Source organism: Hoplias malabaricus, chromosome X2 (assembly GCF_029633855.1).
Source record: "Hoplias malabaricus isolate fHopMal1 chromosome X2, fHopMal1.hap1, whole genome shotgun sequence".
NCBI lineage: Eukaryota > Metazoa > Chordata > Actinopteri > Characiformes > Erythrinidae > Hoplias > Hoplias malabaricus.
In genome coordinates this window covers 39,341,088-39,363,586 of record NC_089819.1, presented here as the reverse complement: position 1 = coordinate 39,363,586, position 22,499 = coordinate 39,341,088, and the positions used below count along the sequence as shown (strand labels likewise).

The 22,499-nt window shown below is 43.0% G+C and overlaps 1 protein-coding gene across 1 annotated transcript in view; it reads right to left on the bottom strand.

Annotated features, from left to right (window-relative positions):
• Positions 1-2,538: 2,538 nt before the first annotated feature.
• The window catches only part of LOC136677387 (BCL-6 corepressor-like), a 55,434-nt gene continuing 35,473 nt past the window's right edge, over positions 2,539-22,499 (bottom strand). The window contains exons 8-13 of the mRNA XM_066654909.1: positions 14,646-14,698; positions 14,229-14,395; positions 13,122-13,267; positions 10,484-10,561; positions 7,323-7,473; positions 2,539-3,524 (exon numbers count right to left, since the gene is read on the bottom strand). Of these exons, the coding sequence (XP_066511006.1) occupies positions 3,227-3,524; positions 7,323-7,473; positions 10,484-10,561; positions 13,122-13,267; positions 14,229-14,395; positions 14,646-14,698 (893 nt within the window). The 3' untranslated portion in view covers positions 2,539-3,226. The remainder of the gene's footprint in view (positions 3,525-7,322; positions 7,474-10,483; positions 10,562-13,121; positions 13,268-14,228; positions 14,396-14,645; positions 14,699-22,499) is intronic.

Below are 22,499 nucleotides of genomic sequence, written 5' to 3'. Positions count from 1 at the left end.
TTGTTTTCCGTTGCCTAGCAACGCCTCAATTGATCCAGTGCTGTTAGCGACCTCGCTAGTGGTCGATGTGGATTGATCATGTGGTAAGAGGAGAAAAAAATAATAATCAATTTAAAATGTGGGCTCTCAGAAGTGAGACAGCAATTCAAGAACAATTAATAACCCAGCGTCTTGCTCGCCTATACACTTCCATCAGCACTTTCCATATAAAGAAATTTCTGAAGGAAGAATTTACTGGAAAATGCTAACTGCAAGGCTAAAATTGCGAACTCTACACTATGTAGCCATTAAAGGGAACGTCTATGATAGTGGGGAAATGCTGTTCTCTCTGGTTTGTTTACATTCAGATGCTCCACCTCTTTTAAGGTGAAATGGTAGGTTCAATTGTTCAGTTGTTTACATAGTTGTGCATGATCTTAAGGTCACCATATCCATGCATGTGGAGCAGAGTTGTCAGGAGTAATGGAGCTCTAACCAATATTTCTGTGATGTGATTTTATTTGTTTATTTGTTATTGTGGATATATGCCAGCAAATTCATACAGAAATCCAGGAATTAAAAGCTGTTCCTGTTGTAAAGGGGTGTTACAAATTTATGTTAAATACCTTTTATATCAGTACATTTAATTAATTTTGTGTAAACCAAATTAAACTGCCAAATCTACTTTACAAATTTAAAGAAAATTTAAAGCACCTTCAAAGTGCCTTTTCATCCCAATCTGCTCTGTTTTGAAAAATGAGGAGGTTGTGACCAAAGACATGCTGGGTGGGGAGCGTCATTAAAGAGACTGCCTGTTCATTGCTGTTATCAGTTGCTAAGAGCTTGTATCTCTGCTTCTGTCTTCGTTGTTCCCGCTTTCAATAACAATGGCGACCATTTCTCTGCTGCCTGTCTGCTCATTTCCGCCCATTCTCCACTCATTTCCTGTTTGGGCCGGCAAAAACAGGAAATGGACCTCCAGCACAGGTGTTCCGGTGGAGATCAGAGCGACGGCTGGAGGTCTGAACTGGTCCAAAATTAAAACTCGAACCTGACCCAACCTAACCCGAACAGGCCAGGCATGACATCTGCTGCTAAATCTGAAACCCAAACCCAACCCAGACACAAGAAGCAAGAAATGAAACCAGAGGACAAATCCAGTATCCAGGATGTGACTCAGACCTGACCCAACAGGTACTGTTAAACCTGAAACACAATTCCAACCCACAAACAACTTTAAACAACAGTCAATCACCCACTCACACATATAGACACTTTTGAACAGTCAACCAAGTTGGCAGCAGAGTTTTTAGACTGTGGGAGAAAACCAGTGCATCTGATGGAAACCCATGCAGACACAGAGAGAACACCCCACACTACTCACGGACAGGGAGGATTGAACCCACAACCCTATATTTAATTTTCCAATTAAATATAGGGTTTAAAAGATTTGCACATTATTGAAGTTTTACTTTTACCATTTTGCACAGCATTCCAACTTTCAGGGGATTTGAAGAAAAAATTAAATTGTGCCACGGATGCAAATCACTGAATAACACCCCCTTATGAGCATTGTGTTGAAGGTGATTGAGTGAATAAGTTGTCCATGAGGTGTTTCTCATCTAAAAATCACAATCATGATCCCAGTGTTCTACATGATAATTCCCCAGTCTTCTTAAAACACCGTGACGTCAGCTGCAACCCATAGATAACATTAGGGAAAAACATTTAGTCTAGTCAACAAAATCTATTCACACACAATGAGTCAGCAAATAATAGAAGATGGAGGGGATCTTTTATTGCCATTTATCTAAAGGAATTTTTTGTAAAATATAAATACAAATGATAGCGTATGTAATTACAAAGTTTTGACACATCTCCAAAAAACGATTAACACGGAGTCAGAAACAAGTTACTGAAATTGTCAACTCATTATTTACAACTTCCAACGCTTCTTCTTCCTAACAAAGCTTCATATTAGTATCTTACACATAATTTTGAATATTTACCTCGAAAAAAGAAGCCACGTTTTAAAATATCTTAAATTTGTAATCATAAATAATTGAGCCAAAATAAAACCAACAAACCGAAAGAAAAAAAAAAGCTCACACACTGAGTATAAAACTGGGTTTGCATTTCAGGAACCCCTAAAGAAATACAAATAAACAAACAAAAATTTTTCAAAATGCATCAAAATAGTTCACCCACAAACACAGGGATGAATGAGTGTGAAACTCAGTCGTGAAGTGCACTAGTTAAAGTCATGACTAACCGACAACTTTCTGACAACAACAGAAAGCTGCGCGGGTCGATTACTAACAGCTTTTAAATCTTTAAATCCCGAACAACTGCGCACACAGTCGTACATTAGTCTACTGCACAAGGCAGGAAGGATCAGCAAATAAGCACCTGACCAAATAAATGGGTATATATATATATATATATATATATATTTATATATATATATATTTATATATATATATATATATATATATATATATATATATATATATATATATATATTTATATATATATATATATATATATAAATAATCGCAAATAAAATACCGTAATTGTATATTTATTAATATATATGTATATACTTATAAAACATCTCTTTCACAGAAGAGTCTTTCTCTACAATCATGAGTCAATCTCATCTGGGAGACGGTCATCCATGTCAGAATGTCACCCTCTTTCTTGTGTAGTTTTGAACTATGTACAATTTTTTACAAGCTTGAAGCATGAGAGATGTGGAGACATCATGTCACAAAAATTGTTCAAAATAGTGACATTCCTGCATCATAACTGGGAGCGCACAAGCTGTGGAAATGATTGTGATATCACAAAGGTTTGTCCTAAATGTTTCTACACCATTCCCTTGGTAATGACTGTCATGACATAAAGTGTGATCATAAAGACTTCTCCATCACTTCAATGGAGACATTTCTGATGTCATAAAGGGAGTTCCAGAATGTTCCTGTGCCATTGCTCAGACTATGAGGGCTGTAGAGAACACTGTGATGTCACAAAGGAGTTCCAGAATGCATCTCCTGTGATGCCGCTGAGACGATTGTGATGTCATAAAGGGACTTCCAGAACCAAGAAACTGCCAGAATAAATGTCCAACTGGAACGATACAGTCTCCATCTGTGATCTCCAGTGTGGATGTATCCGGAAACCTTCCTGAAAGAATCCCATTTCTCACATCTCCAAAGCATGCGTGCGTGTGTGTGTGTGTTCAGTGTCATGAACGTGGCTTAAAGGCCGAAGGCTCCCAGCGGTCATCCAGGTACTCAAGTGACGAGCCGAGCAGAGCCACGAGCTCAGCGCTGATCTCAACCAGGTCCAGGAGTTCCTTGCTGTCTGGCAGGAAGCCGTCCAGTTCCTCCGGGCAGGAGAACAGCTGGCTCAGGGAAACCTGCTTATAGAATTCTGCCTCGGCTATGGTCACAACCTCGATATGGGGAAAGGTGGAGCGGAACATTCTGGCCGACATCTTCAGACGCTTCAAGACATCTGACAACAGAAGCCAGTTTCTGGGCCTGGGGACAGAGAGAGAAAGAAAGAGCATTCATATATTTTTCTTATTATACTTTAATATTCACAAACTTTGTAACCCAAGCTTTGGCAGTACAAGTGTACCATTATTTTCCTTACGAATGACAGAGCTCCACAGAATTGAACTGAATTGAGAGAGAGAGAGAGAGAGAGAGAGAGAGAGAGAGTGAGAGAGAGTGAGAGAGAGAAAATATGGATAGAGAGAGAAATGGAGAAGCACAGAGATGAAGAGAAATTAAGAATTAGAAATAGGCAGAGGGACAGAGAGAGACAGAAAGAGAAAGGGAATCATACAGACAGAGTGAGAGAGAGAAAAAGAGAGATGGTTAAGGCTGTAGATGTAGAGAGCTGGTGGGTGGATTTTTTTCTGCTTTTCCGTTCTCATGGGTACATCTTTTCTCTTTCTTTCCTTTCGTTCACGAAGCAAGCGTGTGTGTGTGTGTTTTCTCACTCCGCTCATCAAAAACAAGTCTGAGGCAATGTTTATGCAGATGTTCTAAAAGCAGTAAGGACCGTCCCCCTCTCCCCCTCTCTCTCTCTCTCTCTCTCTCTCTCTCTCTCTCACACACACACACACACACACACACACACAATTAGAAAAGCAGACTTGGATACACAAAAGACACTCAGCCTCTTGCTCACAATACAATGGGCTACAGACACACAAAAAAGCCTAGACAAAGCCCCTCTCTCTCTCTCTCTCTCTCTCTCTCTCTCTCTCTCTCTCTCTCTCCCTCGCACTCTCATACACACACGCGCGCACGCTCGGGGGAGAGCGGTAACAGGCAGCGCTCAGTCGATGGCACTTGAGGCAGTCTGTGGGTACAGCGGAGCGACGGCAGGATGAATAGATAGATAGAGAGAGAGAGCGCGAGGGGGAGAGAGAGAGAGAGAGAGAGAGAGAGAGTGTGTGGTAGAGCGGAGAGGCCCCACCGCACAAGAGAGCCATTAATACTGCATCAGCCAGCAGCACACAGAGAGAACAAGAGAGAGAGAGAGAGAGAGAGAGAGAAATGAAGAGGATGGAAACGGAATAGAAGAGAACGTGGAGAGAAGGAGAGAGAGAGAAAAAGACAGAAGGGAGGGGGAGGGGAAAAGGAGAACGAGCGCAGCCTGAAAATTACACACAACAGCAGCTGAGCCTGTGAGAGAGTGGGAGAGCAGAGCAGAGCAGAGAGAGAGAGAGAGAGAGAGAGAGAGAGAGAGAGAGAGAGAGAGAGAGAGAAAGACAGCAAAAAACAGCAAGAAATTAGAAAGAGGGTGTGCGGATAGACACAGACAGACAGACAGATAAAAACAGAAATAATGGAGAGACTAAAACATAAAGATCAAGAAACTGAGTGAACGGAAGTGAGAGGCTTCTATGCTGTGTGTGTGTGTGTGTGTGTGTGTGTGTGTGGATGTAGACAGAGTGGGAGGTAATTAGCTGTGTCTTTTTAGCGGCGTGTCGCTAGAGCTCGACCATGCAGAGCCTGCCTCTCTCTCTCTCTAATTTAACGTCATGCCCTACTTCCTCCCCTCCTCTCACTCCCTCGAGAGACAGTGCGTCTCCACCAGGTGTGAGAGGTTCACACTCTCGAGGCTAATCACCTCATCAATATCCATCAATAAACCTTCAATCCTCAATATAATTCCCTCCTCCTTTTCCACACACACACACTTTACGCCAAATATGGTCATCGTTTATTTGCTCCGTTAGCTTCCCTGAGACTAATCTACACATGTCCAAACCACACCCCTTACAACGAGTGACTTAAGCTACTTCAATCTTCATACAGTCTTCCCCTGTCCAATGCCAACAGTCTGCCAGAGGGGTATAAACCCCCAGCACTGGGCTGTGGAACAGTGGGACAGTGTTCTCTTGAGTGAGGAAGCTCCATCCAATACATCTGTAATGAGCAGTGATCCATTACTAATCCTCAGCATCATTATGAAGGATGGGGTTTAAAGTTTTAAAGGGTTTTCTGAGTGTTAGGTCACTGAAAATGGAGGTTTGAAAATCTCTCAATGATGAAGCTTTTTGAAAATGCCATTGGTCAGTGGCATCATGTTTATGGCCAAAACCTCTGCTTTTTGAAAAAACACTGAGATCTCACAGCATGCCTGCCTCTGTGGGAAATTCAAATAACCACCCCCTCCCTATATAGTGAATTACATTAAGTCATAAAACTACAATGCAAATATACAAATATACAAAAAAAATACAAAGTTCAGATTTCAAACTTGACTACATTTCAGATTCCCACAAATGAAAAATATGTTGTATTAGAAATATATAATGCATCATTAAGATCTGGATTCAGTCATTTTGCATAGGGAGTGATTTGGGATTGAATAGCTGTCTTTCTCTTGGTGTTTTGATGTGTCTCTTTTTAGAGGTACAATGGCCCCCTACTGGACTGGCATGATAATGCAACCGTTTTCGCATTCGGCGCGATTTTCAAAAACGAAGGGAGGAATATTTCAGTTTATGAAAATATCTGGATCCTTGTGGATGGGGCCTAAGTGATCAAAGGCCAATGACTGGTGCTGGAGGAACAGAAACATTCTAAATTAAGTAAAAATAACATGTTCTGCACCATTTAGAAGAAAGGTTGACCTGCTAGGTGGCACAGCAGGTAGTGTCGCAGTCACACAGCTCCAGGGACCTGACTGTCTGTGAGGAGTTTGGTGTGTTCTCCCTGTGTCTGCGTGGGTTTCCTCCGGGTGCTCCGGTTTCCTCTCATTCCTCCTGGATTGGCAACTCAAAGTGACCATAGCTGTGAGCGAATGTGTGTGTGTGTCTGTGTTGCCCTGTGAAGGACTGGCGCCCCCTCCAGGGTGTATTCCCGCCTTTTGCCCCATAATTTCAGGTAGGCTCTGGACCCACCACGACCCTGAACTGGATAATGAATGAATCACCAGCTAGGCTTGGATAAGTGAGCTAAACAGGTTAAAACTGCAGCACAGACTGTCTTACAGTGAACTGAGGCTCAAATCACACAAATTTCAAGGATAAATCTCATATTTGAAGGGTTTGGACAATCTTTCCTCCTTTTTACCCAAAACCCCAGCCCAAACTTTTTCAGAATGAGCTCTTTGTGCCTTGTTCTTAACTTAGTCAGACACCGAACAGAAACTAAACACACCAGGCACATCATAATTTTGAAATTCTGCCCTCATTTTGAGATACAGTCCTTAGTTTTAAATACAGCATTATCCAGTATCACCTTTATGCTGCCAAACCCTAATCAATACTGGATCTAATTAACACTCCCACTGCTGTCTGCTATCAAATCCTTACAGCACTATGCCAACAAATTTTGGTCTACATATATGCTTTAATCTTCTAGCATTTTCAGTTACATTAGCCTTGTTTACACTTGTCTAATGAATGGAAATGTTACCTGTGGCACTTGAATCTAAACAAAGGTCCATGTGGTCAGTAAGCTGTCCAGCTGAGGATGACCACCAGTCAATAATCAGCATTTCAGCAAATCATTAACATCAATAACAGTCAATGTTTTCTCAAAGCAGCAGCATCAATATCCCTCTTGCGCTCAGTCTGATTCCTCTGATGTGGTAGCCAGGCTATGGTTAAAAGCTGAACAGTCATCTCAGAAAGCATAGAGGTTCAAGGATGGTGCGCAAATCTATATGGACAGCCCTTCAGCAAGATTCCAAAATCTAATATAAGGCACTTCCAACTGAGTAGAGGTGCTCTTCAGTGTATGACCAGGAAAAAATACGTTTTGGACATGAAAATACAGTAATGTAATAAGCACTTAATAACAATAACTCACCCTTGTGAAAGGGACACCTGGATATTGTAGCAGGGTAGTAGGGGTCGGTCAGAAAACTCAAACTCAAACACCTCCCTGTGGTCATCATCATCGTCCTCTGGACCTGGCGGGTCGGCCAGGATGTCAAATGCAGCCGGGTCATCCCCAGGTTCTGTTAAAAAATAAATGAATATATAAATAAATAAACTATGGGACTACAGAAACACAAAGTGACCACATCCAGTAACGCTTCTCTGACTCTGACTGAAGGGGTCAGTGGTTCTGTATTCACACACTCATCCATGTCCGTAAACGTCAACATGAAAGCCCGTATTCAAATCATATCTCTGGTTTATCGATGGTCAAAACAGCTGTGACGTTATATGGCATGGATAACAATGAGGTGAAAAGAGGGAGAGAGCGAGAATGGAAAGAGAAAAAGGGAGAAAATGGAAAGAAACAGAAAGAGAGAAATCAAGAGGGGGAGGAAAAAGTGGAGAGAGAGAGAGAGAGAGAGAGAGAGAGAGAGGCATTACAAAAGCTTGTTTGTGTGAAGGCCTTGGTCTGTTATCAGCCGCACCCTCCCCCAGCTCTCTCTCGCGCTCTCTCTCTCTAATGCCCTTTCTCCATCTCTCTGTTGGCCTCTCTCTCAAAACTTTACTTCCACCCCCTCTTTCGCTGCTCTTTCTCTCTCTCTCTCTCTCTCTCTCTCTCTCTCAGGTCATACATTTAGAAATACGTTAAGGAAACACTCCTTGGAAACCTCTGTCTGAAAGTGCAGTGCTAAAGGCCTGCAGGCTGAATAGGTAAATATATGAAAATGTGTTGGGGTTTGTGACATCACAAAATCCACACGCCTTCTGATGCTAATATATGCAGGTATGTTTACTGTACACATACACACAGTACAACTTCATTCATAAGCACATAAATATGCACATATATATACATGCATTTCCAGAGGAATATGTATGTATACATTTTCATATGGGATATTTCCATTGCATTTTCCCTCTCTCCATTTTCTCCACCTCTAGCTTTCTCCATTCACTGTTCCGTTCTCTCTCTCTCTCTCTCTCTCTCTCTCTCTCTCTCTAACAAATTCAGGGAAGCAGAGAATGTCGATCTATCGTTTCCCGCAGCCTTTACACTCCCCCACCTTCTCTCGCTCCCTCCCTCTCCCTCTCTCTCTCTCTCTCTCTCTCGCTCTCTCACAGGTGTTATTGTGTGCGTGTGTGTTCGGGGGCTGCTGAGAGCTTCCTGAAAATTCTGCTCGGCTGCTCTCCCAGAGGAACCCCCCTCCTAATCCCCCCACCTCCACTCGTCTGTCCTTCACTCGCTCCCTCTTTTCCGTCCTCTCTCTCTCTCTCTCTCTCTCTCTCTCTCACTCTCTCTCTCTCCACTACACCCTTTTTCCGGAGTCCTTCTCACATCGCTCCCGCTATGCCGGCTCCTATTAACGCCGTCTTCCATTAAGCAGCGCTGCAGGATGTGTGTGTGTGTGTGTGTGTGCGTGTGTGTGTAGAAAGGGAGGCTCTTCACTCTTTCCAGTGGGTGTTGGCGTCAGCGCTAAAGCCTCAAAGAGAAAGAAAGGGGGAGAGAAAAAAAAAAATCACAGCCCACCCCCCTTAACTCCCTCTCTTGCTCTCCCTCTCCCTCACTCGCTTGCACGCTCTTGCGCTCCGTTTTATAGCCAGGGTTTTTCCGAGGCGGTGCTTTAGCAGAGCTCCCAAAAATAGCTGTTCTCTCTCTCTCTCTCTCTCTCTCTCTCTCTCTCTCTCTCTCTCTCTGTGTGTCCTCTTATGCTCCCTCCTTCTCTTTCTCCCTGTTCTTCTCCTGTCTCTCTCCTCTCAACAACCCCTTTAACTTTTCTTTCTTTCCTCTCTCTCTCTTTCTTTCTTTTCCTCGCTCTTTCCTACTTCTCTCTATGTCCTCTTACGTTCCCATTTTTCTCCATCTTCTCTTCTCAGCAACCTCTTTATGCTTCTCCATTTCCTCACTCTCTCCCATCACACCCTTTAAATATGCCTTTAACCCTTTCTATTCCTCTCCTCTCTGTCCTTCTCTTTTGGCTATTCCAAGAATTCAGGGAAAGCGAGTGGTAGCGCAGCATTTGTTTTCAGCCAGCTGGAGAGAGCCGACACACCCTCTCTCTCTCACACATACATAAACACACACACACATGCACAATGACTCGCTGTTATCCGGTGGCCTTGGGGATGGTCAGTGAGCCCGATTCAATAAAGGGTCGGTGTTACGAGGTTTTTCACAATGTTTTTCCTCAACCTGAACACCACCAGTGTCTGCCCCCACCCTTCCACACTCCACATAGCAACAACAACAATAAACAACAATGACAAACCTATCTAAGGCTTTGTATTTATGTTCATGGTCTATTTCAGAGGTCTTTGCATCCGTTCACTCGATCCAGGTTCCAGGCCAGGATTTTATAATGATCAGCCTGTACGACCCCATACCAGGCCATTCAGGTGTGTTACCAATTGAAGCTATATTGTTATAGCTGTCGGCCATTTTAAAAATCCAGTCCTGGTACGTGATTCAAGCTCCCGATCTGGAGACTATTCGTCCACTTAATAGCCTGTCCAGGCTCCGGTTCTTTTTCCCCATAGATACTGTTGCTAAGTTGGACAAGCTTGACAGAGTCCTCTTTAATTTACTGTAGCAACTTAGTCAAACAATGAAATTTAGATCATGATATTTATTTCTAACCAAATGGATTGTGTGTGCAGTTGAAAACACACTGAACAGATTAATTAACAGTTCTATGTGGATGGAATAAGAGAGGTCATTTTTCCAACATTGAGCCAATGTCCAAATGTGGGTGTAAAACTTTTATATTTTAAATATTTTATTATTGAAGCCTGCTTCCAAACTTTTGAGTGGTAGTTTAAGTTTCACTTGGGCAGAAATAAGAAATGGTTTTAAAAATATACATAGAGACAGACAGAGAGAGAGAGAAAAAGAGAGGGGGGAGAGAGAGAGAATGAGAGAGTGAGAGAGCTGTGAAAAGCAGATGTTTTTCCAGTTCCATCTTTTGGGGAAGGTTCTGACAAAGGGTTTACCCTTGGGGTTAGAAGGCTTACGTTATTTTTCAGACCTTTCTACCTTACTTTTCTCATTTGGGTCGCGTGTGTGTGTTCAACATAAAAATTGGTACTCACCACACACTGCGCTGCCATAGAACTCCCAATACACACCGGGGTCATCATCTGCTCGCCCCTGCAGATCCGCAAAATAATCTACACAGAGAGAGAGAGGGAGAAAGAGAGGGATGAATTTCGCAGTCAACGGTACTGAGATGCCACTTGCCATGGCTTTGTGTTGGCCATTAATAACACACAGCAAGGGAGAAAGGACGAATGAGAGAGAGAGAGAGGGGGGGGGGGGGGGAGAGGGAGAAGGGGGTAGAGGATTTGATTAGAAAGCTCCGACAGAGGGAAACAAATTGGGGGAGGGGCTGTAAATCAGCACGGCCGACAGCGCATTGAGACACACACACACACACACACACACACACACACACACACACAAACAATCAGTCCCCTGCCTGTTCGCCCTTTCCCTCCCCATCTCTCATGCTCACATAATTTAGCCAGCGCTCACTTGTGTGCACACACACACACACATTTGGGACCCAATGGCTTGGGGCCAATAATCAGCTTCCGCTCCTGGCGACCGCTGACCACAACCTCTGTCTCTGTCCTGCCGTTCAAACATGAGCCGAATGTATTCATCCATCGGCTCCGGAGAGAGGGTCGGGGCTTCTGCTGCCTGAGGCATTATCATAGGAAAGGTCCCGATCTAAACCTTTATGTCCAAACAGTCGTGGATGCCCTTTATATAATGAGTGTCTTCAGCTACTTGAAGGTGCAGCCTTTGCAGACACAGCCATTTGATTTTTCTGGCAGAAAAGGACACCACCAAATCTTCACAGCAAATTTGCAACATCTAGTGTAAAGCCATCCCTGATGAGTCAAGAGTCCTGATACCTAGCCTTGTCTGCATTGTCCACAAACCTTTGGCCATATAGTGTATTTGGCTATGATTGTATTCCTACTGTTAAAATCCCTACTGTTTTAACTGGCCATTTTTCACTGGAGAGTGCAATAGCTTTTTTGACTGGAAATGTGGTCTCTGACTTTTACACAGCACTTTACTACGTGTGTGTGTGTGTGTGTGTGTGTGTGTAGCTGCATGAGGTGAAGGTTGTGCGACAGGAGACCTGCCCTCTGCTGAGGAGGCATTCAACCCTGCTCTCTCTCTCTCCCTGTGTGTGTGTTTGTGTGTGTGTTTACCGGGTTCACCCACATTGTGGGGACTGTGGGGATCTGTTTCCACACCCTCATTGTGGGCACTTGTCTTCCTTGTGCGTACCACAAGCTGGGTTAGAAGAGCTACAACTTTAACTTACAGCTAAAGGTCTAGGGTATGTCTCCACGAAATGACTTGTCTGTTAATGTAATGTCCCCACAACGCACAGAAACAAACGCGCGCGTGTGTGTGGTGTGTGTCTTACGCAAGCCAAGCCCGAGTCTGCGCCGAGCCCTTTGAGGGGAAGCAATCAGAGCACGCTCTCACTCGCCCTCGCACACAATCTCCCTCCCTCCCTCCTTCTCTTTCTCTCTCTCTCGCGCGCTCTCTCCCTACCTCCCTCCCTCCCTCGCTCGCTCGCTCGCTCGCCCGCCTGCTCTCTCTCGCTCCTCTAATCACTTCTTCCTACTTAGCATTTAAAACGTTCCCCCTCCACCCTGTCTGCCATTTAAAGCCTCGCTCTCCTGCGCTCTCGCTCGTTCTCTCTCTCTCTGTCGCTCTCGTTTCTAATCTGAATCATCGCGGGAGAAAAGCGGCCGAGTTCTCGGGTCAGCAGCTGGTCAGGATTCCAACCTTCATCTTTTATGCGCACACATCTGGATCCGCTTCGGTTTCGCTGCAGAACCAAGCGGAAGGAACCTTACTGGTTCTCCGCGGGGGAGACAATATAGCAATAACGCCGTCCAAAGCTCCCATTGTGTATATTTCTAGCATTTTAGCAGGCACCCGTATCCAGACTAGCTTCTAATTTTAATTAACCTTCAGAAGCAGACTAATACAGTGTTAGGTGTCTTGCCCAAGGTCTCCCATTGTTAAAGCATGGGGTTCTTGATGAAGCAGTAATCAACGCCCCTGGACCCGTCTGCAAGACGGTGGAGGTCCATCGGGAAAAAGTATTTGGTAGTTTCAAAGTTTTAGCAAACTTGACTTCAAACTTGAAGTGGGGTGCCAAAATTTTCACATGTGCACATGTCTTTGAGAGCCAAACACTCACAATCACACACACACACACATACACACACACACACACACAAGGACACGCGCACACACACACACACACACACACACACACACACACACACACACATACAAAACAGCACAGCTTTTCCAAATATCTCCAATACACACACATGCACACACACACACACACACACAGTAAATCTCCTCTGTGAAAGCGGGTTTGCCGTGCTAAAGGCCGCTCGCCGTGGAGTCGTTGCCTAGCGACCAGTGGAGCACGTGCGGCAGCTCGACTTTACCTGGAGCCGCACTTCCAGGAACGAGGGATGAGTAAGCGAGAGAGGAAAACAGAGAGGAAGGGCGAAAACAAAGACGACAACAGCTGGCATCAGGGACAGAAAGGGAAGGAAAATTAGAAAAGGACAGAGTAGGAAGGAAGAAAGAAAGAAAGAAAGAAAGAAAGAAAGAAGGTAATATGTGGGTGAAAGGTTGAACAAAGTTCAGAGAAAGAGAGAGAGAGAGAGAACTGACCAGACAGGAATCCCTCCATCGTGTCACTGTGGGTCATCTTCAGCAGGCTGCGGCCTGAGTAGGTGGCAAGCGTTGGGTCAGCACCGAATGACAGCAGCAGCCTCACAATGTCCAGGTGATCGTTCTCCACTGCGTCATGGAGAGGCCTGCCAGAGCGACATTATCATCAAACTAAAGTAAAACTCTATTAAAACTCTTCATAGTCTTGGAAAGGTAGAGACTGCTACTTTAGCGCTGGAAGAAATTCCAGATCTATTCCCAAATAATTTGAGAGGAAATGTTGCACGTCCAAATACTTATGGCCTAGTAGTGTCAAAGAGTTCTTTTCCTTTAATTTTTCATGAAATGTGGCTCACAGTGATTTTGAGCCTCTGAATGTGTCTGAGTTTGTCTTCTGCTCCATAGTGACATCATGAAGCACCAGTGGGCGGGGCAAAATGATACTAACCAATATGATGTTGCACAATGCTGATTGGTAGAGAATTAAATTCAATTATTCTTTAATATTTCTAGTGTTGTTTAATTAAACTCGCTCCTTATATACAAAAATTCCTTCTGATGCATAAAATAGCATTTTTTCCCTGTTCCTAATTAATGTTTTATTTTTTAATGAGAATTTTAAATAAAGAAAGTTAAAAGTTAAATGTACAGTGACGTGAAGAAAGCGCACCGAAGTGACCCTCCTGTCCAGAATCAATCTCTCTCTAATTATCCACGCCGTGTTTCACAGCCTCTTCTGTTGACGCCAACCCTATTATTACTCAACGTGTAATTAGACGCTCTGTGTGTGTGCGCATGCAATGTGTGTGTGTGTGTGTGTGCACGCCATGTAATTAATGCTGCAGTAACGCTCACACACACACATGCACTGTAAACCAGAAAATGGTATATAACCAAAGCAAGTATTTGTATTTTTCTGTTATATATATATATCGTTCCAATAGGTTTGAAGGAGAACCCAAATGGTCATTTCTATTATATATATATATATGGAATGACCATAAGGGCTTGAAAATGAAAGGAAATAAAAAGAAATTCTTTTCATGCACTAGTGTGTCACTGTGTGTGTGTTTGTGTGTGTGTGTGTTTGTGTGCGTATGTGTGTACCTGGTGCCATCCTGTGCACTGCAGTTGATGTCCGCTCCGTGCTGGAGCAGGTGCTGGACGATGGAATACCAGCCGTGAGCACAAGCCTCGTGCAGAGCACAATATCCAGCGTTATCACGATGATTTACATCACACACCTTATTCTCCAAACAATACAACACAACCTCCTACAGATACAGAGAGAGAGAGAGAGAGAGAGAGAGAGAGAGAGAGAGAGAGAGAGAAAGAGAGGAAGAAAGACACAGAAATATCAATACCTTCTACCCTGCAACAACTGGACACACACAGTATATATGCACTCAATGCCAAGCCCCAAGTTAACTACCAATTAATATTATAGGATATATTCTAATTATTAATTAATATTATATAGGATATATTCTAAGGATTTATACTGGTGTAGCATAATGTGTTTACCGGCCAGGGACACAAACCTTTATCTGCATTGTTGAGGGGCAACATGAGGTATACTACACATTACACACCTTGTTGTTCAGCTATCAAACTCACAGTGTATTACCTGCTACTGTAACTAACATGAAAGCAACAGTGTATGTGTGTATACAGTGGTATTTCCTAAGTGACTCTGAATCACAAAGTCATTTGAGAATCCAACTGAATCATTTGTTAGATTAGAGATTTCCCTAGGTACTGAATCATTTCCTAACGAATCGTTATTGACTCAAAACGAATCGTTGTGGGGTCAGAGATTTACTCTGCCATGGTCAGCAGAGAGCCAACCTGCCAATCACTTTCAGTCCCTACAGTCCAACAGCTACACACACACATACGCCGGCTGGCGGGCGTCTGGTAGCCAGATGAATGTTAGCAGTGGGATTCAGGTGGCATAGCACCAAAAAAAAACAACAAAAAAAAAAAAACACGCACACTCTCTCTCTCTCTCTCTCTTTCTCTCTCTCTCTGTATCCAGGAAATGGCGCGTTTTGTGCGTGTGCTTCAAATGAGACCATAGCACGGCTGCAGCAGACTGCAAACACATACACACACACAGCTTATATGACTACTGGCAGCCTAGACAAACACACGCACACCCCATCACACCACAGATTAACAGAAACACACATACACACCCCATGGCACCTCTGATTAAAACGCACTGGCGCACACGCACACACACACATACACACACACACAAACCCTGATATTTGGGAGTTCTTCTCATTTCCTTTCTTATTTCTGCTCCTCCGGTCACCCCCTCCAACATAAGGGTGAATTTCAGCACCAGCAGGGAAACACTCTCTCTGAGAGAGAGCAGGGAACCTCTCTCTCTCTCTCTCTCTCTCTCAAACACACACAGTGGTCTGGAGAGGGTTTGGTAGTGGAACACATGTGGAGTGCTTGCAGCCAACAGAGTTACACGATGCATTATACAGACAATAAAACTGTATTTAACAGCCTAGAGAGAGAGAGAGAGAGAGAGAGAGAGAGAGAGAGAGAGAGAGAGAGAGAGTGGAAAATGAAACAATAGGGAAAAAGGAAGAGTAAAAAAGAATAAAGTGGGAAGGAGAAAGAAAGAAACACAGAAGGAGAGAAACAATGAAGGGAATAACAGAGAATTAGTGGCAGAGAGAACTGGGAGATAGAAATATGTGTATGGGGAGAGAGAGAGAGAGAGAGAGAGAGAGAGAGAGATATTAGAATGCTGATTTCTCCGCAGTAAAAGGCTCGCCCCCCTCCTCCCCCGCTTTTAATCTCCCCTCGCTAAACACGCCTTCCAGCCAACAACTGCAATCAATGCATCACTCAGACACTTAACCCTTCACACACACATACACACACACACACAAGCTCGGTCAGATCCTTCACACACTTTAAGCTGAAGTAGAAAACTGAATGAAATTTTAAAGAGAAGATTACAGAAGAGAAGAGAAAAGTGAAGAGGAGTGAAGAGAAGAGAATAAAAACGTAGAGAAGAAAAGAAGCGACAAGGGGATAAAAGTGAAGAGAAGACAAGAGAAGAATAGAGAAGAGAGAGAAGAGAGGAGAGAAGAGTAGAGAAGATGAGTAGATAGAAGAAAAGAAAAGAGAAGAGAAGATGGAAAAGAGAAAGGAAAAGAAAACAAGTATGGAGAGAAGAGAAGATGAGTGTGGACAAAAGAGGAAGAAGAGAAGAGAAGTGTGGATAAAAGAGGAGAGAAGATGAGTGGATAAAAGAGAAGAGAAAAGGTGAGAAGAGACAAGGAATGTGGATAAAAGAGAACAAAAGAGTGTGGATAAAAGAGGAGAAGAGAAGAGAAAAGAAGAGAAGAGAAGTGTGGATAAAAGAGGAGAAGAGAAGAGAAGAGAAGAGAAGAGAAGAGAAGTGTGGATAAAAGAGAAGACAAGACTAGTGTGGATAAAAGAGGAGAAGAGAAGAGCAGAGAAAAGAAGAAAACAAGTGTGGAGAGAAGAGAAGTCGACGGTGTAGATAAAAGAGAAGAGAAGAGAAGATGAGTGTGGATAAAAGAGGAGAAAGAGAAGATGAGTGTGGATAAAAGAGGAGAAAGAGAAGATGAGTGTGGATAAAAGAGGAAGAAGAGAAGTGAAGAGAAGACAAGACAAGAGAAGACAAGAGAAGAGAAGAGAAGAGAGATGAGAGAAAAGAAGAGAAGATGAGTGTGGATTAAAGAGAAGAGAAAACTAGTGTCTATAAAAGAGGAGAAGAGAAGAGAAAAGAAAAGAAAATAAGTGTGAAAAAAAGAGAAGACGACGAGTGTGGATAAAAGAGGAGAAGAGAAGAGAAGAGAAGAGAAGAGAAGAGAAGAGAAGATGAGTGTGGATAAAAGAGGATAGAAGAGATAGTGAAGAGAAGGGAAGGCAAGTCAATAGAAGAGAAGTAAAAAGAAGAGAAGAAAAGTAAAAGGAAGAGGAGTGGATAGAAGCGATAGCGGAGAAAAGAGTGGATATAAGTAAAAAGAAGAGAAGAGAAAACGAGTGGATAGAAGAGAAGTAAAAAGAAGAGAAGAGAAGATTAGTGGATAGAAGAGATAGTGAAGAGAAGACAAGTGGATAGAAGAGAAGTAGAAAGAAGAGAAGAGAAGACAAGTGGATAGAAGAGAAGTAGAAAGAAGAGAAGAGAAGACAAGTGGATAGAAGAAAAGTAAAAAGGAGAGAGAAGTAAAAAGAAGACAGGAGAAAATAAGTGGATAGAAGAGAAGAAAAGAGAAGACGAGTGGATAAAAGAAAAGCGATGATGTGTGGATAGAAGAGAAGAAAAGAGAAGAGAAGAGAAGAGAAGAGAAAAGAAGAGAAGACGAGCGGATAGAAGAAAAGAAGTGCTGATAAAAGGGAAGAGAAGAGCAGTGAAAATAAAAAGAAAGGAATAAATAAGACAAGATGAGAGAAAGAGAAGTATGATTAGAAGAGAGAGAAGAGAAAATGAGAAATGACATGAAGAGAAGAAAAAGAAAAAAGAGAAAAGAAACACACACACACACACACACACAAATCAACTCAAGATTTCTACCGCAATTACAGGCAATTAAAGTAGAATTGTAGACTCTGGTGCGTGCCTCTCCTCATTTCTTCTACCTATTATATGTCAGTGTCTCTCTCTCTCTCTCTCTCTCTCTCTCTCTCTCTCTCTCTCCCTCTCTCTCTCTCTTACCTTTGTCTCTCTCTGCCCTTCCTCTCTGTCATTTTTCTGTCTCTTCATTGTCTCGCTCGCTCTCTTGCTGTCTCACCCTTCCCTTTGTCTAATGCCTTGCGTTTCACCATCTTTCCTCCTCTCTCCGTCTGTCCTTCCTTTCTCTCTAAACCTACACTGTATTCTTTTTCTCTCTGCTTCTTATCTCTCTGTTTGTCTTTCCCTCCCTCCCTCTGTCCCCATGTCCTTCTCTTTTTCTATCACCCTGTCATTTGTCTTTTCTTTCTCTCTCTTGTCCTCTTTTCTTCCTTCTGTTTCCCTCTCCTTCCTTGTACTCTCTCTGTCCTTTGTGTCTCTCGCTCCTTGTTTCCCTTGAATTGAGTGCAGTTTGTGAAAGACAGAAAGAGAAAGAGCGAGTAAGAGAGTGCCACACACACTGCTCTGACAAGCATTCTAAATTTACACACACACACACACACGACTCAGGAACAAAAACAACAGACTCCGGGCGGCACGGACGGATGTCACGTTGGCTCAGGAAGCAAGAGAGAAGAAAAGGGGGGGAGTGAAAAGGAACAGGAATGAATATATATATATATATATATATATATATATATATATATATATAGAGAGAGAGAGAGAGAGAGAGAGAGTGAGAGAGTCATTTCTTTAGTGCAATGCTGATGCTAAAACAATAAATAAATAAATTTATGGTTATAAAATATGCAGCAGCTCCTATACATAGGGGGAGTGTATACACACACACACACAAACACACACACACACACCACACACACATTATGCTTGCCATGCTCCGCATACACACACACACACACACACACACACAAACACACACACACGCACAAGAAGCTGGAAGCTGTTATTTTCTCTCGTAGCGTCCGCCTCTAGCAACGAAACAGATGTACACACACACACACACACACACACACTCTGTACACATGCCTTCACACTTCCTACACGTCAAGCCACTGCCGCCTTTCCTCCGCTCACGATACACCACCTTAAAGCAATAGTTCAGTTTTTAAATATTTAAATAAAAATTCCAACCAAACTATAAGAGCTTTTGCTCATAATTGTTTTCTGAAGTTTGTTTCTTTAATTTTGCACTGGATCGACGAGGCTAATGTAGCTAACAGGTAATGAAGCTGTTAGAAGTGCTCCTAATGACATGGCTACTGCTCTTCAGACGTATTGTTTGTGTGCTTTCTGACACTCCGATTGCCCTGATTACTAGGAACATCTACGTTGTATCTACACTCATTGTCCAGTTTTTTGAGAGGATTACTTTGTAGTTCTACAATTTCAGAATGTAGTCCACCTGTTGCTCTGCATTCTTTCACATCCCCCTTTCACCCTGTTCTTCAAATGGTCAGACCACCAGACAACAGGTATTATCTGGGTGCTGGATCATTATCAGGGACACTGACGTGGCGGTGAAAGTGATAGTGTGTGTTGTGCTGGTATGAATGGATCCGACACAGCAGTGCTGATCAAGTTTTTAAAGCCCTAGACTGAGAATAGTCCACCAACCAGAAATATCCAGCATGAACTACTGTCTCTGACTTTGAAATACTGTCTCTGTATCTACAAGGTGGACTTATGAGGTAGGCGTATCCAACAGAGTGGACATAGCGTTAAAAAAGTCTCAATACATAGTAGGTGTGTTCCTAATCCAGTGATCTTTTGATGTATATGTATAGAGAGGATGCGAAGAAAGAAAAACATAAGGGGGAGGGTCTAGGTCTGGGTGGGGAATCATGATCACCACTCATATATTCGGCGACAAGAGGTGAACACAATCCTATGGAAAACTAACAAAACTGCAAAAGAGAAAAGCAGCAAACTTGGCTTTTCTAATTGTCAGTTCGGCAGTGGTTATCCTCACATCTTACGCTGTCTCCATGTTGGCTCTGACAGAGGTCACAAAGACAGAGCAACGGCGCTATTGGTTGTGAACACAAATTCAACAAGAAATTTTGCCAGAAAGTCGAGTACAACAAATTTGCCTGGCGCTGTGAATCTCACTGAAGAAAATGAAATATCTTAAGTGAAAACTGGCAGAAGAAAATATCCAGTGTGGCATTATGACCCTTTACTGCATAAAATAATTTAATATCTCGAGTAGTATTCTGAGGTCTCAGTAGTCAGCAAGTAAATATCAAGTTCCACCTTAAATGGTAAAGAAATTATATTCTAGTGCCTGATGCAAGTGCAAATTTTAAGGTGGTACTGGAAGGTTCGAACAAAAAGCTGCTGAAAAGAGGGGTATGGAGTGGATGATAATATATGATTTTCAAAGATTTTTTTCATGTTACCCATTTATCCCAGGAATCAATCACTTCAGATCACAATGAAGTGACCTAGAATATCATTTGAGTGTGAATATTTCTCATATTTGATACTAATTTGGAAAATTAAACTGAGAAAAAGAAAAACATTCTTTCAAAGGTGTGATCCTTAAAATGGTCTCTGATGTGCGTGGGTCTGAATGGTGATCGTTTTCTTTGTGTTTTTTTGTGTTTTATGGTGGTTTTTGTTTTTTGATGGTGTGGTTTGTTTTTTTGGAAAAAAAGAGAGGAATCCCACACTCTAATGGCGCTTTTCCACTGCAGGGACCCTACACAACTCGACTCAGCTCAGCTCTTTGGCTGTGCTTTTCACTGGCCAAATTGGTACCTGGCCACCTGAACAACGTACGTTTTCAGTCCCTGCTTGTGCCTGCGTACCAACAGTGCCAAAATAAATGTAAAGCCAACAGAGCACTGATTGTCCAGAGAGGTATGTCTATCAGCACAAAATGCAGAACTCATTCAGATCCAGCACAAAACCACCACATGTAAATCACTTAAGTTACAGCAGCTTTCACATTTATTTTTATCAGACTCAGAATGGCAGATCGTACTTTACCTCAAGGTGTTTTGAAGAAGATGTAAATGTTGCTTGGGCTGATGGCTAACAAAAATTTCCAGTGAAATCCAAATGTGCAACAAGTAAAACTGATCTGTGAGAACTAGGGCGTGAGTTGTGTCAGTTCAAAAAACTAAAACAAACAAGCGAATACACGATGAGTAAACAGCCCACCAAAAATTACCGCACCGTTGTTGTGGTTTCAAGCACATGATTCCCGTTAGAGATGGGAATTTATGACACCACCTGCTCCAATATCACGGGGGAGCTGTGCTAGTGGAAAAGTGACAAGCTAAAGCGAGCCGAGCCGTGCAGAGTAGTGTAGCGCCGGACTCATGCTGTGGAAACGCACCATAAGGCTATAAACTTTATGGCTCTTTTCTGCAGTAAAAGTCTATGCTCTTCTGGAAGGCTTACACTAGGCAGAAAAATTGCTGTGAGGATTTGATGGCAGCCACAAAGGCATGAGTAACTTCAGGCAATGATGTTGGATGATTAGTTCTGATGACTCCAACACATCCTAATAGAACTGGAAGGCGCTCCACTTTTAGTGCTTTTTGACCAAAAGAACTCTGGTTCTTGAACTGGTTCCATTTGGGCTTATAGGAACTTTGGTGATTTTCAGCAAGCCAGTCCACATTTACACCAGTTTTAGTGGAGCCAGGGATACGTCACAGCATACTTCATCAACTCTTCATGGGTGTTGCAATTGCTCCTTGCTCCTGTACAACTAGACACAGATGTTGTCACGGTTTGTGCTGAAAAACCTACTATTCTTTAGTTCCCACTGCAAACGGGTTTCGGGTTCCGGAACCTATTTTTGTTGGTGAAAATGTGCCGAACAGTTCAAAATTAAGTTTGCGAACTGGAACAGAGCCCATTGGTGGATCAGCACAGTTCCAGAGCTCCACAGACTTACGCTGTGTGATTTCATACACTTCTAATTGACGCTTGAGATTGAGCTAGTTGAGTTTACAATCGTATGCAGCTGCTCCAGACTTTTAAAATGAATTCAACATGTAAAAAAAGAGCAGCGGTGATTAGAATTCCGGTTCCATTTAGTCAAATCCCACAAACACCCGCGGACACAAGCGGCAAACCTGTCTGATAGAGAGGCCTTGAACTTCACACACACACACACACACACACACACACACACAATCTTACACGACCGCTGTGAACACACACATTTTTCCACTCGAGCTAATACACGGCAGAGTGTATCTGAAATAAATCAAACGCCAGCCCAGAAACACTGCCCTCCTCCCCACTCCACACTGAGAGAGAGAGAGAGAGAGAGAGAGAGAGAGAGAGAGAGAGAGAGAGAGAGAGAGAGAGAGACGCACGTAATCCCTTAAGGAGAATCATCATGTTGAGAGTGATTTGTTTTGGAGAAAAGAGTGAAAGTGTTGGGGAGAGAGAGAGAGAGAGAGAGAGAGAGAGAGAGAGAGAGACGCAGTTACTAGAGAAAGGGAATGATAGAGAAGATAGAGAAGAAAGAGAGACAAAGAAAGACAGTGAAACCCGGACCTCACAGAGGGAGGAAGAAAGAGAAAGACAGAGAGAGGGCACTAACCAGGTCATGGCTTATACCCTACTTCTTTCGCTCTGTCTCGCTGTCTCTCTGTCTCTCCCTCTCTCTCAAACACACACACACACAGCGTGGCTTCCTGTCTGAGGCCAAGTGCGGAGCGAGTGATGGGAACGAGGGAGGGGTGGAAAAAAAAATGAAGGACTACAAATCTGATAGAGTGTGT